Source organism: Calidris pugnax, unplaced genomic scaffold (assembly GCF_001431845.1).
Source record: "Calidris pugnax isolate Ruff unplaced genomic scaffold, ASM143184v1 scaffold20, whole genome shotgun sequence".
NCBI classification, from domain to species: Eukaryota; Metazoa; Chordata; class Aves; order Charadriiformes; family Scolopacidae; genus Calidris; species Calidris pugnax.
This window is the reverse complement of record NW_015094510.1, coordinates 20633854-20659143: the sequence shown is the minus strand read 5'-3', so window position 1 is coordinate 20659143 and position 25290 is coordinate 20633854. Positions and strand designations below refer to the sequence as shown.

The window sequence follows — 25290 nt, the reverse complement described above, 5'->3', positions numbered from 1 at the left end:
AGACAGCTTTCAAGTGTATGGGGACTCCACAAATGTGATTTCTCATCCTCAGTTTCCTGCATGAAAAGACAGAGAAGTAGACATTTCAGCTTAGAATAAGCTTCAGGAGAGTTCAATTGATTGTCTTCTACAGGTGCCTGTTTTACTTCTGTGTGTTTTTAACATAATCTCAGAGAGGCTTCTCCAAGTGGAGAGAGAGCTGAAAAAACAACCCAGATTGCTGGTGAAGTGTGCACCAATTACTGCTGTTTTCAGAAACAGAAACTCCACCTGGGTTTCTAGAAGTGTAGTGTTTTCCTCTGTAAAATTATTTGATCATTCTAAAGAATGACCATAGAAATACTGTGCTCCTAATTTTGATCAGTTTTTTGCCTGCCCTTGCCCCACATTATGTGTTTACCAAATATGCAAATGTGTGATCTGCAGTCACAAGTTGGAAACTAAAATACTAATCATAATTAGGATAATAGTTTTATTTGAATGTAATTAAATATGTCAGGAGAACTAAGGAGGTAGTCAGTTTATATATTTAGTGTATTAGAAGCTTTTATGTTCGAAAATTATAAATTGATTATTAGCAGTTAATTGATAGAGAAAAAGAGTAATTTGTAAGTGGATAACATTTTTTAATCAGAGTAGAAGCCAAAGGTAGTCCTTGCTTAGCTGTATTAGTTAGGTGTGAAGATTGTATCTGAAAGAAGACTTTGACTATTTGGATAGGTTTGGCCACCAAAAAAAGTTTGGTTAGTAATTCTGCTTGCGTCTCGTTTGGAGTTTAATTTAAAGATAATACCAACTGCTACCATAGGCTATGAAATAGCTTTATATTAAAAGTGACTGTCTAAATTATGCACTTGTAAGAGATGAATTCTTTGGATATCTTTAAGACATATTATTGCACTTTCAATTCTGTAACTTCCTGAAACAAATATAAAAGAATGTCTTAAAATTATTTTAGAATTAATTTATTCTGTTCTTTGCCTTTCTGAGTAAGGTAATATATTTGCAGTTTCTGAAATTTAATATTGGTGCTTTCAGTATTTTTCAAGGGTATACTACAATCAAGTACGATGCATGAGTCAGGCTTTGTTTCCTTCCAAATTAGAAAGATGTTCCTGCCATTAAGAGAGGATTATTTTTATTATTTTTTTAAAACTAAGTTTCATATTCTGTTCAGTAAGGTGTTTGAGTTCATCTTTTTTAGGTTACTCAAGGACTAATTGAGCTTGGTGGATTCCATCCCTTAAATATACTTGGTGTTGATTATATCTTTTGCAAATTGTTTTTGGTTTTGTGGGGGTTTTTTTGTTGTGTGGTTGTGGTTTTTTTTGTCTCCCTCCTAAAACGTGCCTGGCGGTTGTGCTATTTAATTGGAACTCAGGACATTGGCTAGTACTTTGCAAGTGTCTGGGTAGATAGAAGTCAGGCTGTGATTTCATCAGTGGCTGCTGTTAAATCACTTTTCATCTGGGTACTAGTTCCTCTCCCTTGCACCAGCAGTAGGTTTCCTTGGCCACATGGTGAATTGATCTGTGGTATAATTAAGTGAGTTTTCTGTGTCTGCTGTGGTGCAGAGCAGATCACAGATTCTTTTTCTGAACTTGACAGCATGACTATTTTGGTGGTACAATGGAAAGGGCAGTAAGGTCTTGCAAACATGTAACTAAGGAAAATGTTGGTTTATATCAGGAGAAAACATAGCCAAGTTATTTTCAGTGTCTTTTTTATTTCTGAGTAGGCAAATTTCTTTTCAGAGGACTTTAGGAAAGCTTCAATTGCCTTTGACCTTTCCAGGTTCTGCAGTTTCTGTACCATATCTCTCTGGTCTAGACTACCATTTCAATTAATTTATAGGAAAGACTATTTCACATATATGTTGATTTTATTTGATGAAAGTGCTGTATTCAGCACTATGTCAAAATTGATGGTAATATTTTATGATACATATATTTTGTACAATCTGTGTTTTGCATAGCATGATTGTTAATTTGCTGTCTTACGGATCATAGCTGTGAGTTTCCCTGTCAAAATTACCTCTCTCATCCTGGAAAAAATATTCAGTATTGGTTGAAAGATACTAAACTATGTATTTCAGACTATAATGCTGTTCTTGTTTTCTTTTGTAGCTGGTTGGTGGCGAATTTGATCTAGAGATGAACTTTATAATCCAGGATGCAGAGAGCATTACGTGCATGTCAGAGCTTTTGGAGCACTGTGATGTAACGTGCCAAGCAGAAATCTGGAGTATGTTCACAGCCATTCTACGTAAAAGTGTCCGCAATTTACAGACTAGTACGGAAGTTGGCTTAATTGAACAGGTACTGCTGAAGATGAGTACTGTGGACGACATGATTGCAGGTATAAACAACTAACTGATAAAAATAATTATTGCATTCTTGAACTATCAACATTTTGTGATTATGGAAGGGTTTGAGATGGCTTGGTTTTTACTTAATGTGGTATTTTGGTTAGTACTGCTGTTGAGTCAGAAGTACTTTTTTATCAATTTTGGAAAAATTACAAAAATATATTCTTAGCTTAAAATAGTAGATACATTGTTTAAAGTAACTACCTGTTAGTTTATCTGAGAAGATGATGTTATTTTAGTGACAAAAAAAAGCAATTTTGAACAGAAATAAGACAGTATATGTTAGACTTCTTAACTGTCAAGGTAACACTTTGGGATTTTAAGTGCATTGATCGTTTTGAATTATTCAGTTGTTAGAATTGTTATTATGATCCACTTTAAACATATCGTACAACTGGCAGCACATCAGAAATTAATCATAACTTAGAATGCTGGACATTTGGATTATATTAAACAAACAGTCACTTCATAATGTATACCTGTGCTCCCTGTAATATCTCTTTGGTTTTTATAGATGTGGTTTTTAACATCCTATATTTTTTTACAGCATTAAAAAAATAGCATACTTCATTCACTTACTGAAAATAAATTATGAAGTTGTTGCACAGCTAAGGTTTTCAGAGTACTTTTGAAGAAATTTAATATTTCATACTGCATCCTTTCAGTAGTAGGGTGTAAGTTGTAATCTTGAATTGGTTAGAGGAGCAGGTTATGACATTTAAATATGGCAGCTGAGAGATACGTATGATTACTATCTATCTATTTATTTTTCTTGGGGGGAAACTTGAGCCAAGCAGTTTCTTTCAACTCAGTGTGAAAGTAGTTTGTAATTTTGATATAGTTTGCAACTGATAGTAGGGTACTTAAATCATGAGGCATTATTGAAAGATTGAGGTTTGTCTTCCATAATTCTAAGATTTTAGTTTATGATCTGACTCCTGACATGTATGTAGGCTTTGTGGAACTGTAAACCAGCAAGGATTCCAGACCAGAAACAAGAGGAAGATAACAGCAGCAAGAAAACTGGATTATTCAGGAATAGTTTTGTCCTTGGCTTTTTTTTTTCAGTGCAATGGTGTTTGTAATGTTAAGTATTCGAAAAAGCTACATTCTATATTTCAAGGCGAGTCTTAGCAAACATTTTGTTGATTAGAAATGTATATGTAAATGCTGAAACCAGAGGTGTTATACTATTGTACTGCCAGATTCAGATTGAAGTATAACAGATAAATAGATTCACAACCCAATGTTTGGGGTTTTCTTGACAGGACTTGTAAACGTGTCAGAATAGTATAAGGGCAATGATGTTGTTTTACTCCACATTAAATACAAGACATTAGTTGATGAAAACAAACATTTCTATCTTGAAGTTTTTCATGTTTTCAGTCATGGAAATAATGTGCTTACATCAGTAATCATACCAATAAAATTTGTCAATTTGAGCTCTCCTGAATAGTATCTGTATGTGGCATATATATCTGTAATGTTGTCCCCATTAGAGAGAAACTTCTGAAAATGTTTTGCTAATTGTAGAAGTCAGAAATCAAGAGTATAGGACCTGGCTTCTAGGAGCATTTGGAAATTGAAAAATCACTCTGAATTTACAGCTATTAATATAAGCTGGGCTAGTACATTAATAAAAAATTAGTGGAGCCTCTACCCCATTACTCTTTTTCTGAGAGTGGTCACACAGTACTTCAGAAAGAGATCTGCAGAAAAAAGACGCCAGTAAGCTTACTCTACTGTAGACTTACATGGATGAAGAGAGCACATACTTAATTTAAAAAACAAAACTAAAAATTGGAATTCTGGTGTAATTTTAGCTCTGCAATGTGTGTCAAATTATTGAAGTAGTCTTCTATAGATTATAAGCAGGAGTTTAATGGAATCACACTTTGTAGGGTCTTTCTCTGATAACTGTAAATAGATGAGAATGTGGGGTTTTTGAGAATTTTTCTGACAATTAGCTGGAAGCAACAAAATTCATCATTTTGTTTTTATGCCGTGATTTCTTCCAGCACTTCACTACCCTTTTATAAATGGCAACACTGTTGGTAGTAAGTCAGAAGTAATAAATATGGTCATGTCATAACTAATTCAATGATAGGTGCTTGATGGCAAAATCAGTGACAACTAATGCAGTGTCTGTGTTGCCTAATTTGCTATGTAGGTGTTGAGGTTGTAACTGACATGAGTTAAATATAGAACTGCTTTGCCCCAAATATTTCTATGGACTTTCCAAACCTAGAGAATAATGTAAGAAATTCTGTGTCAAAATGATTTTTAGCATTCAGGGAGGGTGTTTTGAACAAGAGCTGTGTTTGTGCTTACTCCTAGGAAGTTAGTACCACTTTCTTCCCAAAACAGTTGCCAGTACACTGTCAGCCCAATGTTTTGCAATTGGCTTTTATCACCTGTAAAGGGTACAGATTTTCTGGTTTTTAATTTGTTTATTTTGGGAGTTGTTTGTTTGGTTTTAGGTCATCTCACTTGTTCGTTTGTGAAATGCTGTGATTAGACCTAGATAAGGCTTAAATAGACAAGACAGGCATAATATCTGTTTTATGTTCTGACAGCACGCTTGCAGGACCAGTCTGAGTCTGAAGCCACTCTTCTCTGGTTTTATGAAAGTAAGACAACACCAAATAAACATATACACAGTCTTTGGCAGTGAGAAGAACTTGTCTGTCTGTTTAGAGGAATGCTGTCAGATTCATGAGGCTTCTGAGCACTTTAAGTATCTCACTTCTTAAGATTTTGCATATTCAAGCTTAATCACTGTGAAAGTCTCAACTGCAATCCAAATGGGATCATTGCCACTTGTATTCCAAATTTGCTTTCCAGAAGCATCACCTGCCAGAAGTCATCTTTGTACTGTGATAATCTGTTCTATTAAGATAGGAGATGGTCAGCCATTTTATCAATGGTTAAGGGGAAAAATATTATATTAAAATACTTGCATAGGCAATTGGCACTATTTTTTTTTTTTAACAGCTGGACAGGATCTTCCTTGAGGGATTCACTTTTTAGAGTTCTGTATTTGCAGGTGATGAGTAGTGGAGCATATCATCTGCTCTGAGGGGCTCTTTGGGATAGTGTGTCTGTAGCACCTTCAGAGAAATCTGAACGGTGGGTGAGAGAGTAGACTGAACTCGTACAGACAGTGGGTATGTCTCCCTTGAGCCCCGTTTTATTTCCCGCAGTTCTGTTGTGATGCTGTAGGTAATTGTTCTAAAATTGCTGGAACTGCATTCTTAAGCACCAAAACAGTTCCTAGCTTTTAAGCAAAAATGTTAGGCTTCCACTGCTCTGTCATTAATGGGCTGTTAACGAGCATTTCTCCAACTGGTTCCATAAGAAAAACTGCAAAATTATCACATACTCGACTGCCCAACCTGTAGAAATTAATTTACTTCACCAACAGAGTTAAAATTCACAATTTTTTGTCTATCTGTTATTAAAAGGTTAAGGAGGCATGAGGGTAATTTTCCTGATGTTGGATTTCCAATGCTGTTTAATGTGTCTTTTAAAGTTAATGCCATACCATTCATTTTGATATATGCTCATTGTTACTTGAAAGACAGGCAGGCTCTTTTACCGTTGTATTTTCATATTAAACGACTGATTTAAGGATTCCCTTAAGGGTTCTGGTTGATTTATAGATCATATACAGACTGCTTAGTATGAAAATTGTCAGGAGGTGCCATTAACAGAAATAAAATCTGTTGCGTTCACTGCATTTCAGAAATGCATTAAAAATGAGAAACCGTGCCTGGTTTCTCCTTCTGGATTTAGTATTATTTTACACAATCTTGTTTCTGAAATGAGATCATAGATACCAGTTATATATGTGATCTTATTAAAAAAATTGAAGTAAACATTAAATAAATCCCATTGTGGTATGATTTGTGACCTTTGTTCAATTATAGATGAGTGGATTAATAAATATGAATAAAGTTATGTAATGGAGTACAGTTCCTTTTAAATCTTGTTATATATTGAAACAAGAAACAAACCTTCCTTAGAGGTGTTTACAGCAATATTTCTGATTAGCATAAAGTGCTTTGACTTCCACATATGTTCTCTGCTTTATGTTTACTTGTTACCTACTGGGCTTCAATTTTTCAGGTCTTTGTTTTACCTAGAGTTACATTGTTAGGGAGCTTATATTTATTTCTCTCCATCAATGTTTTATTCATTATTTATAAATATGTATTTCTAATGCCTGTGGGTTATCAAAATCTTCAGTAAAAATAAGAAATTTTCTGTGCCATGAGGTAGTGCAGGGCTATAAGAATGAAACAAAGCAGCACACGTTCAGTAATTTTAAAAACCTGCCAATCGTCTCTGTGCTTGGCTGTCTTAGTTTACACTTCTGTCATCTGTGTTAGAAGATTATTATTTTTTTTTAGTGATGTCCTAATTGTCACCAAGCAACATTTCTTCTACACAACAATTTTTCTCTGTAAAGGAAGCAAAATTTGAAGTAGCTTGATCTTATAAAGCAAGCTAAGACTACAAAGTAAGAGTTGAGATATTCTCAGCAAAAGATTAGTGTTCGCTTGTGCTGATTGCCATTTCTGAGTTTTCAGTGTGTTACCGTTCCCAGTTTCTGATCACGTAGAATATGTGCAGTTGCTGCCAGCTTCACATTGTAGGCTGGAGACTGTACAGTGAAGGGGGCAGATGTTTGTAGGTACTAGAGGAGGAGCTGAGTCATAGAATTCACCATTGTAAAAGACAAGGGGTTTCAGTTTTCTTACCTTATTTTGCTTTCCCTTTAGAAATCCTGTCACAAATATAATGTGGCACTAACTTTAAATAAGCTGTTCCTTTAAAGAACAAGGGGGAAAAAGTCTTGAACGTTAGGAATATATTCAGATATTACAGTGAAAATGTCTGCAAGCTACACTGTTTTTTTTCTTTTGCCTTTCCTGATATGCAGTTTTACTCACTGAGCAGCTTACTATGTCTCCTGTCAATTAAATGATACTTCATTCTTTGCAGAGAGAAAATTTGTTTTAAAACAAAATATCAATGTGAAATGCCCTTGTATTGATTAGTATTTGTCAGCACCTGTAAGAGTTATCCTTTCACTAAAGAACAAGGAGAGCATGTAGTCCTGCAAAGAAGATATATTCATGTCTTCTACAAGTTTTATGGGGGGAATTTTCTGATTGTTGAGCAGATTGAAAAAGTTTGTAAATGCCTATTCTATTGTCATAGCTTTATTGTTTTGGAAACTCCGTATTTCACTGCTTGATTTCTGAATTAAGTTTCTTATGCCACATCTGTGAATATAAGCAAATTGGTTTTCCTCCTGCTAGAGAAAGTAGTAATTCTTAGTAGTGTGTTTTATTCCAGAAGAAAGTGTGGAGTATAAGGCAACATCCAGCATCCCACAAGCTAACAAATCCCTAAAATGAAATTCTGTGTTTTAAAATGAAGATCCAAGTACTAGTACTAATTTTAAACTTGATATTCTCTGAAAGGCAGTCTATGTAATGGTATTACTTTAAATGTTTATGGGTTTTGAGATGTTTTAATGAAAGCTGCATTACATAGATTTGTTAGCAATCTGATCACTTCTTTTTATTATGGTCTTTAGTTGTTATCTCACTATGATATTTTTTTTTGAGGATTTTTGGCGGTTTTTTGTTTGCTTGGTTGTTTTTCCGGGCTTTTCATTCTGGTAAAAATTGGAAACGTTATCAATGTAGCAAAACTGTGGGAACCATACACATCCTCAGTATAGTGTGCTGTGCTTAAGTTAAAGAAAAATGTCAATCATCTTTTAGATCAGAAATTTTTGAACAATACTGATGTCAGAGGAATGAAGAAACCCTTATACCAAAAATACCCAGCAGAAAGGAGAAAGCAAGAAGGTCATAATGTATGATGATTGTTATGAAATGGGAAGAATTAATTCTTCATAATTTTAATAGATTTAGTAGAACTTTTTCAAAGTCTGATGCAAAATCTGAAACTGCATATGTAATTATTATTTTTTAAATTACTAAAACAGTGAGAATATGAAATCCTTTGTAAAATATTTTAGGCAACTTAGTTTGATTTTTAGAATTTGTGAATACACTTACTTTTAAAGGTATTAACTTTTTCAGCTTTTTTGTCAAAACAATGAAACTCAGAGTTCAGAATAACTTTATTTTCCTTTGAAGATCTTCTAGTTGATATGTTGGGGGTTCTTGCCAGCTACAGCATCACTGTCAAAGAGTTGAAGCTTTTGTTCAGCATGCTTCGAGGCGAAAATGGAATCTGGGTAAGCTGTGATCAGATAAAGCATTAAGTGTCATTCCATTAGAGCCTGAAGTTAACATAAATTGTCTCCTGGGACATATAAACTTGAATTTTATTCTTTTTTTCATGTTGATTGAGCATATATTTATGAAGTATCTTTGCTAACTATTTTAGAGTTAATTTGCTGTGTTGTTTGAAAACTGTCCAGTTTCCATTGTAGCCTAGAGAGTACGAAAACAATTGTATTGACTTTTGTGCAATTTTCTTGTTTTCACAGCCAAGACATGCAGTTAAACTGTTATCAGTTCTTAATCAGATGCCACAGAGACATGGGCCTGATACCTTTTTCAACTTCCCAGGCTGTAGTGCTGCAGTAAGTTTTCAACCAAAATACTACAACTTGAGGAACAAATAAATTATCCCTCATTTGCATTTCCTATCACTTGTTTTTGGAAATTCTCGAGCAGAAAACAAGAGTGGAAGTACATGCTTGAGTAGCATAGACCTTGCCTTTCATAGATTTGCCAAGGTAGTTGTAGTGCTGAGAAGTTGCACTTGTGAGTTTGGAATGTAAAATAGTTGATTCTTGTCTGGGGAAATGATCATAAAAGTGAAAACTGAAGATTCCAAAGAACAGTATTATTTTATTTGAATAATGTAGTTGATATTATATAAATAAGAAGCTTGAGGAAAATATAGGTATGAGCCTGTGCGTGTCATCACAATTTAAAGTGACAGGTTAGTCACAAATTTTATTATCTTTTTCTTTTTTTTCTGAACTCCATCAGCTGTTTCCTTTCCCTCAAGGCAGTGAATTAAAATTTGGTCTTTTGGATTTACTTTTTGAAATAACTTACAGTGATGAAATTGTATTTCTTTCTAAACCCTCTCAAGTGGATATTCTCTGTTCTATTCACTGCATGCACATTCAGAAAAACCTACAAATAAATTCAAATATTGTATACAGATATACAAATACAGTTATTACAACAGTAAATGCAAATGCTTAAAGATGAGAAATCCGGATTTGAGGTTCAGTTCCATTTCGGTGTGGAATAGCATATGCTCATGGTAGAACTTGGAATCTTTTAAGGGGAAACAGTCCTAGGATCCCTGTCTTTTCGTGCCAGTGCATAAAGGGTGGTAGGAGCTTCACTTGAGCTATTCTACTTGTATTTCCTCAATAGCACAGATAGATATTTTTTCAAACATAAACCACCACCTCCTCTTCTTTGTGAATACAGCTGTTGGTGTGGTAGACTGCCATCAGGGAAATAAACTGGCTGAAAATCACTGTTTTTCACCTGGGTTATTTTTGGCTAGATGACTTCCCTGATATTGTTTGATATTCAGCTGCACAAAACAGATGTGTCAGCAAAACACATGGGGCAGATTGTGTAAGGAATTAATTACTGAGTTTTGAAAAAGAGAATTTTATTTGCTTCTGCTAAATTAAAACCACTGTTAACCTCTCCTAAAAGTACATGCAGCAGTAAGATAGCTGTTGCAGAATATGAATGCCTACAATGACACATACTACTTTGACATTTGTGGGCTTCGGAGGCAAATGCTGATGAAGTGTCTCTCTTAAATTTAATTTTGTATTAGAGCTTCAAAAAAAGTTTTGCAGGGGAAAAATGTCAGATATTCCTGCCTGTCCAAAGAGATGCATCAATTGTTGGAAATCATATTTAAAATTAAATTCTCAGTACTGACAGTTTTACTGGGACATAAAGTTTCTTAATTGAAATGAACAATTGAAAGAAAGAAAAGTAAAGAAGTCTCTGAGGAGACCTTATAGTGGCCTTCCAGTACGTAAAGGTGGCCCTACAGAAAAGGTGAGGAGGGTGAGGGACTGTAATGATAACACGAAGGGTAATGATTTTAAACTAAAAGAGGGGAGATTTAGACTAGGTATTAGGAAGAAATTCTTTACTATGGGGGTTGTGAGACATTGGAACAGGTTGCACAGAGAAGTTATGGATGCCTCATCCCTAGAAGTGTTCAAGCAGGGGCTTTGAGCAACCTGCTCTAGTGGGAGGTGTTCATGGCAGGGGGGTTGGAACTTGACCTTTAAGGTCCCTTTCAACTCTAACTGTTCTGTGATTCTATGATTTCTCTTTTCTGGGTTAGGATTAGGATCTTGTTTCACACACCACTTATCATTGACTGTGTACCTGTAAATCAAGAAATATGAGTTTCAAATTTACATTTCTTGAGTAATGCCTATTGGATTAGAGTATGAAATTCTGTAGAAAAGTCATCCACTCCACCTCCATCCAATGGAGGTCATCTTGGAGAATCTCCCTGTGCTCAAACAGGGCCACCTAGATCAGGCTACACAGGACCATGTTCAGGTGGCTTTTAGGCATCTCCAGAGGTGGAGATTCCACAGACACCTGTGCCAGTGATCAGTCAGTATCACTGGTAGCTTTGATAAGAACACAGAACCATCAGTGCAAGGAGAGCTTAAGTTATTTACTGAAGCTGAAAAATCGCAATTAAATACACTTAGAAATAACATGCTATAGTTATTGAAAAAATTATTTTCTTCTGCTTGGCATTCATATACAACTTATTGCAAGTTGTATTAAAGTATTCCTTAACTACTTTTTTGTAAGGTATTCTATATTTTGTCTGATGGAGGGTGAAAGAACTTATTGTAATGAGTGCATACTACATTAATCTAAATCGTTACAAACATTTAATTTCTTAAATTTCTTTAATTACTTCATTTTGTATATAGTTATCCTACTGAGGAGAACAAATGTTTTATCTTTTAGTGGTATCATACAAAAACTTATTTAGTAAGTGACCTCTGAAGTTCAACTTGTCAGATTTCCTCCCTAAAGTGAGCCTATCTTCAAAATTAAAACAGGAATTCAGGGTCTAGGCCAGGGATAAAGAATTTTCTGAAATCTCTTCATCAGTGTCAGCTCAGAAGAATAAAATATTGAAAAAATCAAATTTATTCCGAGGCCATGCCTTAATATTAATTTATTTAACTGAGAATGGGGCTAAGATTTTCCCTCTCTTACCCCTTACTGTTTGTAGGAATAAAACCTTTTAGTGCTCTTAAAACTCAGAGAACAAACTTTTTATACTTTAGTTTTAACATGAATTTCTATTGTACTGTCTACTAAGGTTAATTAGATCTTAATGTTTAAGTCTATTGATGAGGTGAATACTTAATGAAACCTGAATTTATAGTTTAATTCCTGAAGATATAATTTTTCTCTTTTTTCTCTTAATATTGCCCATTCACAAATTTAATTTCATGTCTTCTATTGGTAGAATTTATGTAGTTAAAAACTAAAGTAGTTTAAAGTAGATGGAAAACTAATGCATTTACTCAAAAGCACTATCACTATTTGAAGGGGTTTTAATATTTTTTAATATTTGAAAGTTACATCAGATCTGCTGATCTAGAATGACAGGATCTTAAGGATTTTAGAAAGGCATTCCCTTTACGATACTTCTCAAAAAAATTCGTTTTTTGACTGTTTTCTTTTTTTTTTTTTATTTCCTCCCTCCCAGGCAATTGCATTGCCCCCTATTGCTAAGTGGCCTTATCAAAATGGGTTTACTCTTAACACCTGGTTTCGTATGGATCCGCTAAACAATATCAATGTAGATAAGGATAAACCCTATCTCTACTGGTAAGTAACTTATAATGCTGCAATTATGGGGTTTTTTTGGCTTCCTAATAACTGTTAATCTTTTTCATTGATTTTAGTTTCTGACGTGGTTTTTTTTTCCAAATACCTGCAGATTTTACTGGCTGATTACTCTATGCAAACTCTTAAGAAGTCATCTGTCCTTTTTGATTTGCAACTTATAAATCCATGGATGCAAGACATTGTGCCTTGCAGATAAACTATAAAGTCTAATGTGGTGGTTCCTTGAGCAATTTTAAAATATTTTATTTCTTAGAGCTGTAAACTGAGAATGTTGTCATATTTTCTGTTTGGTGTTTAAGATTGTCAGTTGACATCACTACTATGAAACAAATCCATTGTACTCAGAGAACACTGTTTGCACATTAGCTAGAGGTAATAGAAAGTAGGTTTGTGAATACAAAAAGGGCTTATTCATCACCTGTTCCCAAAAAGGAAAGCTGTATTTCCTAATAGATTAATTGCAGGAGAGACAATTTTAGTTTACTTGGGTTTGCTGTTGTGATAAAAATAGAAATAGTTACATCCTTAATAAAGCCTTCTGATACTTAGAAATTATGGTATAAAGATAAAAATCAAACTAAATCATTCATCTAAACTTTTTTACGCAGATTTTAGACTTTACCACATGAAAGTATGAATCGCACACAACTACCACTAAGAGGAAGATACCAAAGCAAAGATTTGTTTTCTTTCAGTGTGCTTTTTAAGCATGTAATACCTTTTTTTCTGGGTGAAAAATGTGTCATATAAAGTCACACTTTCTTTGTAGTTCCTTCTTAAAAGTCATCTGTCTTTTAAATAATCTTTATTTTAAAAGCAATAACTTAATAGTAGCATGCACAACTTCAGAGAGGACTCTGATTTGAAGCAGAGGTGCTGAAAGCAACGTCAGCTAGAGCAGGTTCCTCAGGACCTTCTCCAGTCAGGTTGTTGAATATCTTCACAAATGGAGACCTCGCAACCTCACCTGGAAACTTATACCAGTCTTTGACCACAGTCATAATGGAAAAGTTCATCAATTTCAATTTGTATCCATTGCATCTTGTCCCTTCAGTGGATATCACTGAGAAGTCTCTGGCTTAGTCTTTACTCCCCACCCATCATGTATATAAGAGATAGAGACTTACGGGTTGAAAAGAAACTAAGCTGCTGTAATGAAGTACTAATAATAAAAAGAAAAGATAATAATGTTAATGCAAAAATAATGAAATATATACAGTATATATGGAGGCAGTATCAAGCTCCTGGGGTGACAATCACGTCACCGGCAAGCACTGGGAAAGTCCCAGACTGGATTCAGTGATGGACAGGAACTGGATTCTGAAACTGGATTCAGGAACGCATGGATTGGGATCAAAGGCAGACAAACAGACAAAGAGTCCTTCTTGGATGCCGGCCACTGAAGAAAGAAGCTGATGCCTTTGATCCCTCAGCTTTTATACTGAGCGTGATGCAGATGGGATGGAATACCCTGCTGGTCAGTTTTGGGTCACCTGTCCAGTTCCTCCTGGGAACTGCCTCAGTTCTGGGGCAGTTCCTCCTCAGGGGCAGGACTTCATGCTTCTCTTGTTGATCTTCATGAGATTCTTGCTGGCCTGTTTCTCCAACCTGGTATGGGCCCTCTGAATGACTGCACACTAATCTGGTGGATCAGCTACTCCTTTCAATTTTGTATCATCTGAAGGTTGCTGAAGGTGCAGTCTGTTTCACTGTTCGGGTTATTAATGAAGAAGCTGAACAGGCTTGGACCCAGTATTGATCCCTGGGGTACTCCAGTAGTAACTGGCCTCCAACTGGACTTGTGCCACTGATGACAATTCTTTTAGCCCAAGAGCTCAGTTAGTTTTCAGACAACCTCACCATCCACTTATGTAACACATTCTTCATGATTTTGTCATTGACGTTATCATGGTGTTGAAAGCTCTTGCTAGAAAGTCAGGATAAACATCTACAACTTTCGTCACCAACCTCCAAGCCGGTCATCTCATCATAGAAGGCTATCAGTTTGATCACGGATGGTTTCCAGTTTACAAGTTTATGCTGACTGTTTCAAATCACTTCTTAGGAATGATCCAGGCTTTAAGCGAGTGCAGAAAGAAGTGGCCAGAGGCCTTTCTCGTGGGAGAAAGCTGTTTCATCAGCTTGACAATGATGTGAAAACTAATGCTTAAAAATGGAGATAGGAAGCAAAGAAATGCATTCAGTTGTGCTAGATGTGAGGGGAAAACTGTTACTGTTCTGTAATTAACTAAATGCTAGATTCTTCAAGAACTGTAAGTCAAATTGTTTTGGTTTTTTTAAAAAAGAATTTTAATTATCTGAGGATAATGTTGGGCAGCTGCTAAGTGACAGTCTATTAATACTTGTGTATTGAAACAGCGTTGTAGCTTTCTTACCAATTAAAAAATGAGTGTGACAGTCATCGAAGAAAATGAAAAGTCTTTGACATTTGCATGGATGATAAATAACAATAAGGAGAAAGCTTTGTGGCAGGGAAGTCAGGTCCAAATGGTACGATTCAGAATTCTATGGCACAAATTTTAGTATAAGCAAACCAATGTCAGATACGTAGCAGGGAATAATGGGTGCCGTGCTTACAGCATTATTAATTTTGTATTAGAAAGCAGTAATTGCAGAAGGATATTAAGGGTTATTGTAGGTAATAACCATAATAACCAGAAACTGCTCTTTCATTGCTCTAGCTGAAAGAGCTTATGTGGTCTTCTCAAGGATAGTCTGAACAGAGAAGAGAGTAAAGGTCATGTGATTATTTCCTCAAATCTTGACAAAAGTATTACTGGAGTAACATTTGCAGTTAAGAATTGCTACTTCTTTTAAGAAACCATGGAAAGAAATAATACTATTCAGAGAACACTCTGGAGTGAACTGTGCTCTGAAAAACACATTTTATAATAAAACCTTCTAAGAAAAAAAAAATTAAAATGATGAAATTAAGGATGCTTTTGACTTTTGTTTTCAGAATTTATGCAAAATTTGATGTTGATGGATTTAATCTGACATCTAGTGGGTAGACAGCAAAATAGGAAAATTCAAACTTTTAAACACATAATACCATGGTCACTTTAACTATTATAATAAGACACAATATAATAGTAAAAATCACAGTTTACTAAATCATTAGAAAAATTTCCTCAAAAATGAGGTGTAGATTCTTTGTTATAAAGACAGTGCAAATTTAGGAATTTAGGGCTAACCTTAAGCACATTCAACTGGGAAGACTCCATCCTCTAAACCTCTATATTTGTTTCTGCTAAAAAAGGAGTTGTGGTGTCATTACTTCTTTGCTTAGATAAAATAAATCCATATATTAAGATTGGGATTTTTTGTGGTTTGTGGGTTTTTTGTTGCATTTTTTGTTTGTCTTTTGGGTTTGGGTGAGTTTTTTTGTGCTTTGGTGGTCTTTGCTTTGTCATTTGTGAATTAAGGATTTAAGGTTTGTTAATTAATGAATTAGAGGGTGAACTAATGCCAGATTGTCGTAATTCTTGCTTTTTGTCCTTAAAACGTCCTAGTGCTTCCATAACTATTTAATGGAAGAATGGCTAAAACTTCTGAAAGAGCATTCTAAATTTTATTTTTACTGATGCAGAGACAAGAAATAAAAAACATCAAAAAACCCACAGAGCAAGCTGTCTAGCCTTTGCAGTCTTTCTCTAGAGCCAATAATAATAATAGATATAATGCAGAACAGTTGCAAAAGCACATAATGGAATTCCAAAGTTAGTAGGAAAGAAACGTGTTTTTTCTTTCTTTATGCAAGAAAGAATTAATATCTTCTCAATCTCAGTACTGTGATCATATGTTAAATTGCTCGTAAAATCCGAAGCTAAAGAAACTGGAATCACTAAACAGTTTCACCAGTGGATGGAAGAATGCTTACCTGCTATTGAATTGTAATAACATCCAGTAGCTGCTTTGAGAAACTGGCTGAAATGAAACATAACTGTACGGGTTTTATGAACGATCTGTAGTAAAATTGTCTACCAGCTGCTATGGGAGGTAGTTAATGGCTCGTAAAACCATATGGGTGTTGATAGTACTGCTCTTGTCACCTCTCTGCATTTCGTTTTCGGATGTGGCAAGTTCTGCATGTGTAGGTAATTGGTAAGAGTATTTCTGTGCAGTATCCTAGAGACCAGTCCTAGCCCACTTTACCTTTGGCAAGAAATAAAATATGAAAATTAACATACTGTGTCTATTATAATGTTGAGGTAAAGAGAGAACATATTTTAGTTCTTGGTTTATCAACTCTTGTTGTATTAGAATGCTAATTCATTAGGAAAAAAAAAAAAAGTAAGTAAAATTTTGGCTAAGCCTCATGTTTAGAAAATCATTCTATTCCAAAATGAAGAGTTCTGAAGTGAAATATTTTTTCATTATTTTATTGCTTTCTTGTCTTCATGTGCTGAAGTTACACATTTAAGGACAATTCAGTACCTAAAATTTCGTGAACAGTCCCCGGTTTGACCGTAATGGTGACAAAATCAGCCCATTAACTGGGGGCTTAGGAAAGGGAAAAATTGGATTCAAGAGTCATTCTTTTTTACAGAGTATTCCCCATGTATAACAAAATGCTTCCTAGCTCCTGTTCAAAGTTTTACACAGTTTTAATTGTCTTTTAACAGGTAAAATTGTGATGGTATTTAGAATGATTGGGTCTTGGTAATTTAAAAAAAACCCAAACATTTGACATCTCTAATCAAATAATGCTACACCATATGTCAGAACGTATTCAATCTGTGTATTTTTTTTCAATATCCTTCACAATAAGATTCTGTTAGCCAATACCATTTTAGCTTGTATACGTGACTTTTGTTGCTGAGAAACAAATTTGGCATTGTGAGAGATATAACGACCTGGTGAAAAGTTCTTTGAATGGTATAAAATCCCAAGGAGGTAAATCAAAGTCTCAAACTATCTTACAACACATTCAGTTGTTCTTACTGTAAAAGCTGTGTTTTAAGGTTTTTAACCTTCCTGTTATTGTACAAAATGCGGTACTGTGGTCTTGCAGGTTATTTGAGTATATTGGTAATTCAGGTTATATACGTATATGAGTAACATTCTCCCATAAGGCTATGTATTGTTCCTTTTGTTGTGGGGTATAGCTGCCTATGGGATCATTGTGGAAGCCAAATAATTGAAATGATCCATGTTAAAAATAGTTTTCAAAAGACATAGGAGAATGGCAGTGTTATAGATTGTCTTCACTGTTGGGGTCAGTGGTGATAGACAGTATGTAATTTTTTTCTTCATTCTTACATTACATCTTAGGTTTATTCAGAGAGGATTTTTTAGCTTTGTTAACAGTGCCCTTTTTTTTTTTGCAAGGAAGGTTGTGTGGAAGCCTGTACAAAGGGCTGGGCATGGAATAATGCTCTTTTCCAGCACAGTAGCTTGAGGGAAGAGAGAATTCTGTGTAATGTATAGAAGCAGATAGAAGAATGAGGAAACCACGGCCTGAATTTGAGAAAGGAAAGCTTCTGAAGGACCTTAACAGGTTACTAAAGGGAAAGAGCAAACCAAGCCATGCCTCAAGGCCAAGAGAACCACCTTGATGACCAGAAATCATAAAGTGTAGTATTCTGCAACTCATAAGATGACTGAAATCAAGGCTGGAAGTAAGTCCGGCCTTCCAGTAAGTAAGACCTCCATGCAAGGTCCTGTTGAGGTGAAGAGTCATCAATATATGTTTGGCCTGGTCACTCTGTTTTTCACATTTTTATAACAAAAGTGGCTTTCTAGAATTTCAGAACTTAAATGTCTCTTTTTGACCTGATTTAAAAATTCCCTCATAGGAGAACATCTAAGCTCTGACCACCTCAGGGTCTAGTTACACCACCTGTCTTGTAAGGTATTTTTTTTTTCAGAAGTTCATGGTTTATCAGTTGTATTTTTGACAGTGAGGAAAGAGTAAAGTCTGATTCTCTCCTGTATTGATGTACACCTACAGATTTAACTGACATAGGTCTATAACTATGCAGTTTTTCTGCATGTTAAAATTGAGATTGTATTTGTATAGTAGGGTACATGAAAGATGTAGAATCTCAGCAGCTAGTAAGGAAGATGAAATCTCAACTTAGTATTTACGTGTGCTTTTCATGTCTTAAATCTTACTGTGAAAAACCTAGTAAAAGTGTGTGATGAAAATGTTAAAACAATGAAACCATTTAAAACTGTAAAAATATGAAATTACTTTATGTCACCTACATTAAGGAAATCATAAAGTATTAATTACTGGACTACAGGAGTATATGCAAATGTTCAAAATTAATCACATCTTTTATACTTGTAAAGTTTCATATCAGAATTTGTCGTTGAAGTTCACCACTTAGACCTTGTATTTCAGCCAATGGTTATTTTTGTAACCTGTTTGGTAATGAGTTTAAAAGAAACTAAAAGCTGTGTAAAGTGTGCTCCATATTAACGATGGCAGGCTTTTCTTTATTGTACTTAGCTTTTCAGAAGGGGATAAGTGACATAGCTGTAGATATGGACTTTTTAAAAATGCTCTGTGTACTGTAATTAATTAATTTCCCCCATCTGCCTTTGCAAAACATTGTTTAAGAAGTCCAGAATTTCTCTTTACAATTTATTTGTTTTCAAATATAAGTAGAGAAATGTATGAGCTTTCTGCATTGTCTGTGCAGATACTACGTAAGCTGGAAACCCTTACTAAACTTACTTTGTTAAAATTGCAGTCCTTTATCAATTTGACAAATGAAAATAAACCTGCAACTCAGATGGTTAAAGCTTCATAGATCATTAGCCTAACTAAATCATAAGTCTTGATGCATAGTAATTACCTAATCTAATTCTTGTGCATAGTAATTACCTTAAATCCAAATTGGTTTGTCATACCGGCTGCATTGTTCTTCCAACCCTATAAAATTGCAAGGCATCTTGCATTTCTTCTGTGATTGATTTTTCTTTACAACTTAAATCGGATGTGTTAAGTGATGATGAGTTATGAAACCAAGGGACAAACCTGACGGATAAAATATTTACCATTTTGGATGTTGGGATGTTTGTAAAGAAAAAAAGACAAACAACTGACTTTTTTAATGTAGCCTGGAATCAAGTTAGTGATGAAGGTTAGTAGCTCTCCCCAAATAAATGCTGGGGAGAAAAGACATAAAGGAAACTAAGTTCACTGTTCTAGATAATAATTTCTTTCCTTTGTCCTGGCAATTTATAGTAGTATTTGGACCTTGTTTCGTTATAAAATAATTCCCCTTTTTTCCAATTTCATTAATAATTCTTTCTTTTCAGTTTCCGCACTAGCAAAGGTGTTGGGTATTCTGCTCATTTTGTTGGCAACTGCTTAATAGTTACATCATTGAAGTCAAAAGGCAAAGGTTTCCAGCACTGTGTGAAGTATGACTTTCAGCCACGCAAGGTAAGCAAAGTGCTATTAACAATAAAGAATAACAATGAAAATGTGACAAAGTGCTTCTTGGAAGAAGTGCTAAAATCCCTTTAGTGCCATGAATAGTCTATAATTTCTTATTTATAAATAACTTTTCTGATGCTTCTGAAAGTTTTATGTCAGTTACAGACTAGAATCAATTAAAGAAAAATGTAATAATTTATGAAGTAACAGTTCTGTAAAATCAGCTTGTTTTTAAAAAAACTGCTTAGCTTCAGATAGAGAAGAATTTTCAGTATTGGTTAAATGATTGTATTTTCTTTTTAAAAGGTCATAATTTTATTTCTGAGCATTCTTTACTTGGTAACTTTGGTGTCAATGCCTGGAACAATTTTGCTGGTAATCCTAGATTTTCCTTATCATGTTAGTGGGAGATATAACGCTCTGAGCTGTCTTCTATGTTAGTGATGTTTTGGGATTTCTCATTTTTCATAGTAAATCTTGATTATTTCTCTAGATCATATTAGTGTTCATTTCTATTGTATGCCTAGTGGTCCTAAGAGAACAATGATTCTGCTGGCTTCAATATTTCAGTTACTTGACTGAAGCATTGACTTTTCTGTACAGTGAGCATTATGTGTTTGTCATTGATAACAGCCTCATATATATTTTGCTCCTTCCTTTTTTTATGGCCTTAGAATTTGTATATTAAATTTCAGTGCTTGTTTTGTTTTGAGAAACCAGTATCTTAGGGAGGGAATGCCATTGTTCACTCATCAGCTTTATGTTCTACTATTTGTCTTGGTATGTATTTGTGATTCAAAATCTCTGAATATAATTCTGTCATGTAACTTTAAGGTCATTTGTATTTTTAAAAATATAGTAATGTCTTTTTCTAGCATATTACTCAGGGATGTTTAAAGCCTTATAAACACATATCTACTCAGTGTATTGAAATGAATCAATTCTGTTTTGCACATTTTATTTAATTTTATAGCCAGAAAATGTTTTGATGACAGTTCAGTTTTCTTTTAAAGTAGCATGTCTGATGCTACTGATAAATGCTCAACCTAGGAACAAATGGAATTGTCAACTTTTGGATTATGTTATTGATAAACAAGCCTTTGGGACCTAGCTGATTGTTTCTTTACTTGTTGATGAAGAAGCAATCTTTCATATTTAAGCAAGATACTCTTTTCATAATATTTATTACAAATGGCTAGTTTCTTTGATGCCATCCCTGGAAAACTTTAGCTCTTGCTATTCTACTTAAAATAGTTAATTCTGAAATACTAGTACATGTATATCTCATTCTATGAATATCAGTTTCAAATCATAATCTACTGAATTACATCCAAATATAATTTCCATGCCAGTTTTATATTTCTCCAAGATCATGCTTCATACACTTTGAGTCATATATCAGATTTAGAAAGTATTTGAAATAAATCTTCCAGAATATTCTTTGTGAGGGGTTTCATGGGTTTCATATAATACTTTTTTTTTTTTTGTATTAATAACTTGTGTATACTGTATGTGGGAATGTGCATAAGGGAGGAAAGAAAATTTGTCAAATACAATTCCTGGCTCAAACAAGTCAAAACATACCCTGTTTAACATGTAGATTCACGTTCTTCATGTTATTTAGTGTTATATTGGTTACCCTGTGCAAGCGTTGAATGTATAGCTATGTATTCAAAAAAGGTGTAGCTATGTATTCAAAAAATGTGTGTCCATTTACAAAGCAGCTTACTGTTTAGGTGCTAACTTGAGAAGTGTGACTTCTGTCATCAGGTATACTATTTTCTAGCTGTTTGCTTCCAGACATAGACATTTCAGCAATAACTTTTGCTAGAAACATCATCCTCATTAATCTTCTGAATAATTTTTTTTTTTTAATTTTTGTTGAATCACAGTAAAATATATTCAAGCCACCTGGTCAAATGCTTTGTGTAGGCAGATCCGAAAGATACTATATTCATGTGATGATCCTCCCACTGTTAACTGTGTCATATGACACCATTAACAGAATAATATGCAATCTTAATTTAAAAGTTTAAGATGTGTTAAGTGATAAATTTAGTTTTAATTAGTGTATTTTAACATTAGAACAGCAAGTGTTTATAAAAATACATGGAGAAATTTGGTCATAATATCCCCAGATAGAAAATGTGGGTGTAGTATAATAGACTGACCTCTCAACAGAGCTAAATTGGTTTTGGCAGTGGTGTGTTTAAGATGCCTATACTGCTTTGTGGGACTCCAAAGTGAAATTTTTGTTTATTAGTAACTCCCAGTGATTTTCACTCCCTTGACTTCCAGCCACAGCATCAACCCTTGCATAAATATGGACAGGAAAGCACTACAGTGGAGAGCAAGGGGGGGGGGGGGGGGGGGGGGGTTGGTGTTTCTAATCCTGAACACCTTTACTAATTGTAGTATAGACTGAGATAAGTTCCCTATTTTGGAAATACATAGTGTAAGATGCCTCATCTCTCTGACTGTGCTGTGCTATGGAGTCACAATATAACTTACTCAGCAGTGAGTGATTAAGCTTGAAAGATTTCAGCAGTGAAAAAACTGACAGGCTGCTATCTGAAGTCTCTTTGATTACTACCTGAGGAAGCCCTTGTTATAGCAGAGACGCATGGTCTTGATGCATTTTTGAGCAAATGATACAGAGAAGGAGACTGTAGGATGAACTTGAAAATTGTATTACTGACTTAAATTTTTTTTCTTTTTTTTCTTTTTTTTAAACGGGGACTTTTTCAACTAAAAGTTGAAAAAAATGTGTATGAAATTATACAGCTTGGTTTGGTTTGTTGTGTAGCAGTAAAATCCTCAAATCCATGTTCTCAGATAAAAAGCAGGAGAGAAATTAACACAATACCTGTATAACATCAGCAAAGAACATTCACACATAAATGAGTCATAGATAATAGGAAATTATGAGATATACATATATGCTTGCTTCTACATATCTAAAAAATAAAAGAGAAATTGGAATGTCTGTTTTAAATGAGGTTATTGACATAATGGAAGCATTAGAAGCTTTGTTGAATTGACTGTCAGTGGGCACTTCAAGTTGTACTTATTTCTACAAGTGACAGCGGGCCTGTGTTAAAGACTTAGCCTAATGAGATAAATAAGTTTGTGGTAACAATAAATAACAGAATTTCTGTGCACTGAAAATCAGTAACTAAGTAGGTAAACCATGCTATTCAGATAAAATTCTTAGCCACATGATAAGGATGGTTATAACATCTGTGATGAGCTGGACAAGATCAAAAATAAAGAAAAGAGGAGCAGCAGTTAAAAGGAGGGGATGTTTTTGATAGTGCTAGTGAAATTGCTTTAATGCAAAGATACAAAAAGCTAAGAGCAAGTATACCATCAGTCCAAAAAATCCAATAGAAAGTTTGAAAGCTCCTCACAGTGTACTTAAGCACAGATTAATAGCAGAGTAGAGATCATTGTAAGTAAGAAGTTGTTCAGAAAGTCGAAGTTGTATCAAAATGAAGAATACTTAGAAAAGTATAAGTTATAGCAAATTATATGTAAAATAACAAGACAATTCAGGTGAGGTTTTTCCCAGTCCATAGGGGCAATTAGATGACTAAGGCTTAATAGGAGCCCTTGAAGAATGTAGTATCATAACAAAAAAGCTAAATGGATATAATTGCATCATTGTTTACTACGAGATGAGTCAATGGGGATGAGTCAGAGGAAGTGTCTCAAATTGAAATGTCAGTAGAAGAGGTATAGAAATCAATATAAGAGATAGTAATTAATTGTCAGGACCTTACAGTAAGCACCCCCAAGTTCCAAAGAAATTTGAATATGGAATTTGCCAAACTTTTAATTGTGGTGTGTAATCTATTTTGTCAAACAAATTGGTGATGGAAAATTATACAAATTTTGGACAAAGGCTTTGCTGATATTTAGAATTGCTTATTATCATGCCTGATTTCTTAACCATCAAAATGCGATACAAGCTAGAAAAATAGAAAGGAAACATTAGAAAACACATAGATAAACATATTAGGGACAAAACAATGCAATATTACACTAGAAGTCTTTTTCCCCACTTCTGTTGAATTACTTGAAGGATGCGTACTGTGCATAAAAATGGGTTTGTGAACCAGTTGACGCATGCTGTGTGGATTTCTCAAGAACTTTAGGCATTATACTCCTCTGAAAGCCCTGAAGTAATTATCTTATCACGTGATAGAAGGATTTATATTTGTTAAAATATAGGAATGGAATGATATGAATCAAGTGAGCAAGCAGGAATCTCAGAAGGACCTTTATCTTCCTGTCAATGAGAACGCATTAAGGACTTAACTCAGTGGAGTTTGTCATCCTCTATTTTAGGAATTAGTTTTGAAAACCTACGTTATGCATTTTATCTAGATTGATACTAGTGACAAATATGACACAAAGAGTAAACCTTTTTTTAATACTTGAGTACTTCCCTGGCTGAAAAGAAATTACAGTTTAAAATGCAAATCTAGTTAAGTGCAGGAGGCAAAAGAACAAATTTTTTACTGGATAAGTTATGATAACAAGCTGGGATTGACTGTGCATGCACACACAGTGTGTATACATGTGTGTTCAAGTAAAGAAAAACTCTGGTTTTTGTGGAGCTTGCCTTGTGGGTAAGAGAAACAGACATGGGTAGTGCTCTGACATAGCAGCAGTGCTAGAGGTTCAAAAAAGTTGCATGGAAGAACTTGAACTAAAAGAAACTGCTTGTGCATGAATGTTGGTTAACGTGGGGAAAATACAAGATTATAAAAAGTAGATTATATAATTTTCCTCAAGTTTGACATGGGCATCGAAGCTCTCCCAAGATAGCATTGCCCATTTTAGTTCCTTACAGGCTCTGAGGACCGCATTTCAACAACAGTAAAGAATTGTGTATTTCCAATGACTGAGTCATCTGTTAAGATTAATCTACAGAGGAGGACAGTCTTACATATTGGTATGTTGTCAGAAATGCTCTTAAAGCACTGTGAAAGAAAAATCACAAATAGAAGATAAACGGATAAAACTTGTGGTTTATGGTTGTGAGCTGATTTCTGCTACAAAAACATCAGAACTGGAAATACGAGTACATAGTTATAAAAGGTACAACTTTGAATAATGGTTTTGCAAAGAACGCCTGCTGTTGAGATGGGAGTATTTAAAATCATCATCACTTAGTGGAGATTATTGATAAAATAACCTTTGAAGGAAAGAGTATAAGGGAACTTTTCTTCCAAGAGATTTATGTTAGGTGGTGTGGAAGCTTTGGAAAAGAAGTGTTGATGAAAGCAGGTCTCTAGTCATGTGGTTTGCACTTAATTTCTGATTAGCATAGTCACCAGTTAAGCTTCTAGACTTTGGGTTATAAGTGTTTTCACAGAATCACTGAATTGTAGAGGTTGGAAGGGACCTTCAGAGATCATCTAGTCCAACGCCCCTGCCAAAGCAGAATTTTGTTGACTTTATGATGGATATTCCTTTCTGAAATAGAGTCTGCTGACAAAATGAGGAACAGCATTTGCTTATTGATTTGTGGGCTTGGTTTTTGATATTTTTTTGGGGGGGGG

The 25290-nt window shown here is 34.6% G+C and overlaps 1 protein-coding gene across 9 annotated transcripts in view; it reads left to right on the top strand.

Moving 5' to 3' along the window:
• NBEA (neurobeachin) overlaps positions 1 to 25290 on the top strand; it is a 506029-nt gene that overhangs the window by 88522 nt on the left and 392217 nt on the right. For all 9 annotated transcript variants that reach the window (XM_014965903.1, XM_014965897.1, XM_014965904.1 and 6 more), the window contains exons 2-6: positions 2127 to 2358; positions 8548 to 8648; positions 8904 to 8999; positions 12164 to 12285; positions 19600 to 19726. In XM_014965903.1, coding sequence (XP_014821389.1) covers positions 2127 to 2358; positions 8548 to 8648; positions 8904 to 8999; positions 12164 to 12285; positions 19600 to 19726 — 678 coding nt within the window. The remainder of the gene's footprint in view (positions 1 to 2126; positions 2359 to 8547; positions 8649 to 8903; positions 9000 to 12163; positions 12286 to 19599; positions 19727 to 25290) is intronic.